This window comes from Colobus angolensis, unplaced genomic scaffold (assembly GCF_000951035.1).
Source record: "Colobus angolensis palliatus isolate OR3802 unplaced genomic scaffold, Cang.pa_1.0 Scaffold271, whole genome shotgun sequence".
NCBI classification, from domain to species: domain Eukaryota; kingdom Metazoa; phylum Chordata; class Mammalia; order Primates; family Cercopithecidae; genus Colobus; species Colobus angolensis.
Genome location: NW_012115944.1, coordinates 1,615,081 through 1,622,907, shown reverse-complemented (window position 1 = coordinate 1,622,907; position 7,827 = coordinate 1,615,081). Strand labels below are relative to the sequence as shown.

The following is a 7,827-nucleotide window of genomic DNA, read 5'->3' as shown; positions in this document are numbered from 1 at the left end:
AATAATAATAATAATAATAATAATAATAAATAGAAACCAGAAACTAAAAATGCCCATTTAGTTTGTAGTAATGTTTGGATCTCAGAACTGCAGATAACAGATTATGGACCTGCAAAAATCAACATACACATATACATATACCTCACACACTCTTGAGGTTTTTTCCCACTGGAATCTCAAACTTAATCTAGCTATATGTATCTACATCAACTACTCTCCTGAACTAGTCTCCCTTCTCAACTATTACTTTCTTTTCAGAGATGGAGGCTCGTTATGTTGTCCAGGCTAGAGGGCAGTAGCTATTCACAGGCACAATCATTGTGTGCTACAGATTTGAGCTTCTGGGCTCAAGCGATCCTCCTGCCTCTGCCTCCCAAGTAGCTGGGACTACAGGTGCATGTCACCATGCCCGGCTCAGTGTCACTATTTCTAACATTGGTACTCCTGTGCTCCTGGCTACACAGGCTCACACCTCTGAGTAATGCTTGATTCTTTCCTTCCTTTTCCCCCTCACAGCCAGGGAGCAAATTCCAGTTCTCCTCTCAAAGGCCTCCAGTATAAGACTCTGTTTCCCATTCTCACTGATATCACCTTCAATGAGACCCCTTCCCCTTGATCCGAGTCCTAAAGCCACCTTTATACATTTCAGCTCCCCATTTCCAACCCACTCTGTGTTCCTCTACAGTTCCAAACATCTAAATCACCTTTTTCACCATGTTCCCTCTTTGTTCATAAGGTAATCAGTGATACCCATTATCTATGGAATAAAGTCTAAATTCTCTGATATCACTCAAAGCCCTCTGGGATTTAGGTTCACTCAGTTTACCTGAACATCTCACACTGTTTGTTCCCCACAGGAACCACCCCCTTCAAGCCAGATCAATGCTCACCTTGTTTCCTGACACATGCCATGTTTGCTTCTTCCCCACGGTCTTTAATCATTCTGTTTCCTGACTTGGAGTGCCACCCTTCCTCCGTTCCACCTAACTGTTTATACTTCCTTCACAGCCTAGTTGAAGTGCCTTTCCACCTGAACTGACTCCATAGCTCTTTTGGCCCAAGCTCATCTTTCACTTTCCTGGCCTTCTATAGCGCTTACTCTCTGTACCACACAGTGAGGCAGTTATATCGTACTTTATTTCTTTTTTTCATGTAGTCCTCACTTCCCAGTAAGACTGCATGATTCCTAGGGTACAGGGAATATGACATACCTTTTTTCCTTCTTTTTTTTTTTTTTGAGATGGGGTCTTGCTCTGTCGCCCAGGCTGGAGAGCAGTGGCGTGATCTCGGCTCACTACAACCTCCGCCTTCCAAGTACAAGCGATTCTCCCGCCTGAGCCTCCCAAGTAGCTGGGATTACAGGCACCTGCCATCATACCCAGCTAATTTTTGTCTTTTTGTAGAGACAGGGTTTTCACTATGTTGGCCAGGCCAAGATATCCGCCCACCTCGGCCTCCCAAAGTGCTGGGGTTACAGGCGTGAGCCAATACTCCCGGCCGACATACATTTCTTTTGTGTGTCTGAGAAGCCTGACCATAAGTACATGTTAAACTGAATGGAGGGTGTCAGCTACTGAGAAAAAAAGTTCTAGTACAGAAATTCAGGTCTAAGCAGCTTCATGTCCCCTGCCCACCACAGGCAATCCAGTGAGAGCAGTAGTGAGAGTCACGCTCAGGAGAGAGACAGTGCAGACCGCCAGGCTGAGCTACAGATTCAGGAACTCAGCAGGAACAATAGGAATAACTGACAAGAACACTAAAGCAGAAATGACCTTTTCACAGTCTGGACTCAACAGGTGAACATGTAGCCCAAAAAGCTTTCAAGAATCCAGAAAAATCAGGATTTATTAACCAAAGGTTTATGAAATAATTTGACCTGAAAAAGGCCTCAGTTAGCCATCATTCTTATCCTCGCTCTGATTCTGTACTGATTTCTCTCCCTGCATTTGCTACATACCTTTAATGCCTCCCCACATTTCTGGAATTGCAGTCCTTATTTTGCCAAAGAGAGTAAGTGAATGAAAGGAAAAAAATATAGAACAAAAATTAAAATTTTATTTTTAAGCATGACTCAGGAAAGTTGTAGGAGATCAGTGGAAGAGATGATTATAAAGCAACTATAATGCCAGGCTTGTGTGTTGCTTTATGTCTTATTTTGAAACTAGCCAGCCCATCTTATCAACAACCCTTGAAAGAGAAGGGAGGTGTTGAAGAGCCAGGTCTTTCACACTGAAAGCAAAAGACAGTCTGCTCAATCACTGACCCTGCTGGGGGAGCAGCTCCTAGAATTCTCTTCCTCTAGAAATGACAGCCAAGGCCCTGCCCTGCTTGTACCTATCATGAAGAAAGTAGCTTTTCTGTTCTAAAGCACCCACTTGTGAACATCTGGAGGGTTAGATCCAGAACCCAGCCTCTATTCAAGTATCTACCTACCCTTTTGATAAGATTCAAGGGAAACAGGAATCCACGGAAATAAGGATTCCATTTCTTCCTCCACTGGGATTTTCAGAAATTAGGCTAGCTTCAGAAATTTGCAAAGATCATCAGATAAACAGTAATGATGATCCTATAAAGATAGAAAAACCTTAATCCTTTCAGTTCCACAACACTATGGATAGTTCTAGTTAGAAGCTTTCCCCAAAGTTCATACCTGCAGTGCCAAAACATAAGAAGTGACATAACCACTACAACTTTACATTTGTACATTTGTTTTACAATGTACAAAATATTTCACATCCTGTCTATGATCTTACAACAATCTTAAGAGGTAGACACAGTGAGTATTAAGTCTATATTTCAGATGGAAAAACTCACTTCAGAAAGGTTATATGACTTACAAATGGTAAAATTACTGTGACTAGGAATCAGAAGACTTGGGATTTACTTCCTGCCTCTGCTCAATACCTTTGTGTAAAAGCTGTGTGAACCTTATACACATGCTTATAGTGTTGTTGTTAACTGTTGTTGAAAGCACTCTATAAATTATAAAACCCTGCGTTCATACATGAGTAACAACTCTATGACTCCTAGGCCAGCATTCTTTTTTTTGGTTGGTCTCAGTTTTTAATCGTGGCAGAGCCTCACACACTTGCACGTGTGCGCACGCGTGCACACACACACACACAGACACACACTAAGGCTTCAGATCTTGTTGAAAGCTGCAGTGTCGACACTCTACACATGCTCTCAAACTTGGTAATCTCCTCTTCCAGAAAGTTTGTCCCTACCTTGTCATCCTCCACCACACAATGAATCTGCAGCTTCCGGATACCAAAGCCCATGGGCACCAGCTTGGAGGCCCCCCCAGATCAGCCCATCCAGCTGGATGAAGTGCATACAGGCCTCCAACTGGGCTATGTTGGTCTCATTGTCCCAAGGCTTGACGTCCAGCAGGATGGAAGACTTGGCCACCAACGCAGGCTTCCTGGCTTTCTTCTCCACATACCACCGCAGCCACTTCTCCCACAGCCGGACTGCCTCCTTGTCTCCCTCCTCATTGTCGCTGCCAAACAGGTCAATGTCATTGTCCTTGTCACCCTCTGCTAGTGTGGCTGCCTTCTTGGCTGGGGGCTCCACTTGGCGCATGGGAGACACATGCTGGATCTGCACGGCTGTGTCCCTGTGGCCAGACAAGCTCTTCTCCAGCATGTTCAGTCATTAGGCCAGCACTCTTTTCACTATACTAAGTTGTCAGACCCATAAAGAACTAACACCCATTGATAATGCACTGTGCGTTAATGACTGCTAAAGGGACACTGCACATCATGGCCTGCAAAACTATCCATAGGACCCAGCCACACGTAGGATGTGCCACACATCTAAGAATATTCAGTCAGCTCTAACCATGCTGTAGGCTTCCAGAGACCCAATATACAAAAGGGAGAATACAGAGAATGCTCCTAGTGTACAGTATTCTCTGTACTCCTAGAATACAGAGAATACAGAATCTACCTCCTAGAAAATAGTTAATAGCTCATTGCCCATGTACTTCCATAGCTGCCTATTTGTTCTCAAATCCATTCTCTTTTTCAATTACTTACCAAGCTTGTTTACTTAGGGAAGGGGATGTCTCAAGTCTTGCCAAGCAGAGATATTAAATTAGATTTTTCAGTTCTTCCAGGCCTCAGCCCCCAAATAATCCTGTTAATGAACCCACAACTCCTCTGGCTTTCCTTGCTGGGCCAAGCTTGAGCCCCATGAAGCTGTGCCAGTCTCAACTCTGTCTTGTAGCCAGCACTGCCATTCTCATAGTGAAAGGCTGTTAGCCTCTGCCAGCACCATTCCACCCTTGAATAAACAACCTTTTCAGCTAGCCAAAATGCTTACTTTCTTTCAACTAGGATTCTGCAATTTGAATCTGTAATCCAATTAGACATTTCTTAACCAAATTTGGCAACTCTTCACCATTTAAATTAGGTTTTGATCTTTCATTCCTTTCTCTTCCTAAGCATGGACTTTCTGGTAGAAGAACTGGTAATGAAGAAAACTGTTTCATTCTATCTCAGGCCAAGGCTAACAAAAACTACAATAATAATAATAAATGTGTAACTCTGTGAATTATAAAGTCCTATGTTAAATAACAATATCACCAGGCTCCTTTCATTATATTAGGCTATAAATACCTCTCCCCCACATCTTCCTCACACTGCCTCTTACCCCATCTTTCCTAGAGATGCATTTGCTGAGACTTTGGCTTTTTCTGCTTTCAGAATTTTGCTGAAGAATATCTTTCTTGATCAGAAGTGAAACATCTGCTACGCTTCCCAGGACAGGCCATTCTATAACCTTGACTTCATTAAGAGGAAAAGCTATCTTAGCATTTTATTTCCCCTTTTGCCCATATTAACATAAAACTTTGAGCTTCAATTTCTAAACAGCCATACTAGTTCCACATCTTCACATTCTTCCTAAAACAGAATCTTAGATACGATTCCCATTATTAGCTTATCACAATGTATAGAAACTCATGACGTGTGTAAGGAATGAACATACCAATGAATCTCTACACATCTCCAAGCATATACATAATTTCTTGCCCAATAAATCAACAGTCCCTTACATAGTACCTAAAGTTGTGCTGTCCAATACAATAGCCACCAGTCACATGTGGCTGTCTAAATTAATTAAAATTATATAAAATTTAAAATTTAGTTCCTTAGTTACTCAACAGACACATGTGGCTAGTGGCTACAATACCACATTGGACAGCACAGATACAAAACATGTCTGTCATCACAGAAAGTTTATTGGACAGCACTGATAGAGGCTGCTTATCAATAATACTGTTGTGAGAAATGGTGACTAGAAGCACTGAACACAGGTCACGGGTAACCAATACTTTTTACAAACAACTTGTTCGGGAAGTGAATTCCGCTGTTGCAGCATGAATAGCAGATTTAAAAGTACATTTTGGCTTTAACAGGTAATCTGGATCCTTACCAAAAAGTTCTTTTTCTCACTGGCCCCTGCACATGAGCTTGTTGTTACTGTGGGGCTGTTCAGAAGGGCTGAGCTGCTGTTGTTGTGTTTTTTCTTTAAAAACAAAAACACTGAGGTTAATAATTTGTTTCCTTCGTGCAACATAAGTTTGACAACATTGAAGTAAATCATGGATCCAAAGATCTAGTACCTCTTGTTAAGATTACTTCCTAACAAACAGTCAATCCTTTTTATAGTCTTCTGCCTTCTTAACCACTGACTTCACTCTAACAGTGCAGCAGTAGGCACAGCAAAACATCAAGACTTCCCTCATCACGGCTTTTAGGCTCTAAGCAGGAGTCCTAAAAACGAATCCTCCTTCAAGAAACTATCAGTGACCATTCCACCTCTCCTTTTCCCAGCCTGGTCCTTTTGGGCCTTCCAATTCAAGAAAGCTTCCCCTTTTTACCCACTAACTGATATTCATGCCAATAGTCCAGTGTGGAGAAAGATCAGCTAACTGGAGCAATGTTAGCAGCACACTCTACATAGGAAGACAGGAAGGAAAGTGAGGTCATTAGGCTCAAGCATGGGGGAGGGGACTCACTTCTGGTAAAATGCTCCTTCCAAAAGTGGCTTTGAATACAAATGAGTTATAGCAAGGGAGAACTCACACAGTCAGACAGAATAACATCTGAAAACAGTGTAAGAATGGGCCCTTATCTGTTTATATACCTCCAGTACTGTAAGGTAACAACAACAAAAGCAGCTTTTTAAACTAATCCTTCTGTTTTAACATGAAACAAAAGGACTCCTCTTCCCTTGCGGTCCCTAGGATTCCTAAAGGCAGGAAATACTCTGGAAGGCTCTATCTAGCAGACCACAGACAGGAAAAGTTCTAGGGCCTTATACTATCTCTAGGAACCAATTCTGAAGAATTGGTAAACAAGATGCAAACGAGAAGAAAAGAGGTTAGCTGATAAACAGAACCACAAGGGAGAATGCCATAGACAAATTTTCATCAAACACGCCCAATATAGCTGACGTAGCATTGGATACCGACTAGAAAGGAAAGCTCCCCATCATTCACTCCTCTGCAGGCCAAAGTACCCAGGAAACAGGTAAGTGGCACTACAGGTGAGAAGAAGATTCTCAATGACACACAAGTTTAAATGTTAAGAAAAATAGGCAACGTTTTCCTAAGGAAGCATACAACTCTCAATAAAACAGGCACTATCAACCACCTGGGTTAATAAAGTAAAACAACCATAAACAGTAATAACAAAATCACTCATTATTGCCTTTAGAATATACTATGTGACGTTTTAATTAAAAAATTTACCTTCTTAATTATATACATAAGCTAATACTAAATTAATTAGTTTTTCCTGATTATATACTGTAAGGTAGCTAAAAACCTTCTGACTTAGGGATCATGAATCTGAATTAAATATTTGCCAAATATCACTAAAGGGGAAAAACGTATATGAATACTGTCCCCATAACAGATGAAATGCTTACAGAAGGCTTTAAGATTCCAAATCACAGATCCATAACTGCATGGCTTTTTTTTTTTTTTTTTTGAGACAGAGTTTTGCTCTCTTGCCCAGGCTGGAGTGCAGTGGCGCCATCTCGGCTTGCTGCAGCCTTTGCCTCCCAGGTTCAAGCAATTCTCCTGTCTCAGCCTCCTGATTAGCTGGGACTACAGGCATGCACTACCACACCTGGCTAATTTTGTATTTTTAGTAGAGATGGGGTTTCACTATGTTGGCCAGGCTGGTCTCAAACTCCTGACCTCAGGTGATCTGCCTGCCTCGGCCTCCCAATATCACTTACCATTTAACCATACCTGGTTGGTATGTATTACTTCCCATTTAACAGACTGTGAAAGGAAGGAGTCAAAAGCATTCAACCCTGGTAATGTAGTCTCCTTGGCTTTTCATATATTTCCCATTTGAAAACCCCTCCCCAACAAATCTCATTTAGCTCTGCCAGGGTCACACACACCTGCCTATTTGAGTGACCTGTGTCTTTGTTCTTCATGGTCTCATATCCAGGCATCCGGTGACGTCGGTTCATCTGGAGGGCCACCAGATCGTTCATGATTGAGTTCAATGCCTCCTGTTCGTCTGCAATGAAAGAGAGCACATGGACTAAGATACTTAAATACAGACCAGCAAAGTTCTTTCACAAACTATATGACTAATACTCAGGGAGTTCTGCCCAGGTAAAATGACAGACCCTGTAACTATAATCAGATGCAGCCCAAAAGGTCAGACTATGGTAATTTGAATTTTAATGGATTTTTTTTTCTTTGAGACAAGGTCTTGCTCTGTCACTTAAGCTGGAGTGCAGTGGCGTGATCACAGCTCACTGCAGCCTCGAACTCTGGGGCTTAAGCAACCTTCC

General features: G+C 42.0%; 1 protein-coding gene and 1 pseudogene across 5 annotated transcripts in view; both read right to left on the bottom strand.

The window, feature by feature from the left end:
• Nucleotides 1–7,547, bottom strand: part of MAP3K3 (mitogen-activated protein kinase kinase kinase 3) — a 66,312-nt gene extending 58,765 nt beyond the window's left edge. For 2 of the 5 annotated variants that reach the window (XM_011947958.1, XM_011947959.1), the window contains exons 1-2: nt 7,426–7,542; nt 5,440–5,532 (exon numbers count right to left, since the gene is read on the bottom strand). In XM_011947958.1, coding sequence (XP_011803348.1) covers nt 5,440–5,532; nt 7,426–7,521 — 189 coding nt within the window. In that variant the 5' untranslated portion in view covers nt 7,522–7,542. Of the gene's footprint in view, nt 1–5,439; nt 5,533–7,425 lie in introns of all 5 variants that reach the window. The other 3 variants (XM_011947960.1, XM_011947961.1, XM_011947962.1) reach the window with 2 other exon arrangements.
• On the bottom strand, nt 3,161–3,771 carry LOC105515972 (annotated as a pseudogene).
• Nucleotides 7,548–7,827: the final 280 nt, after the last annotated feature.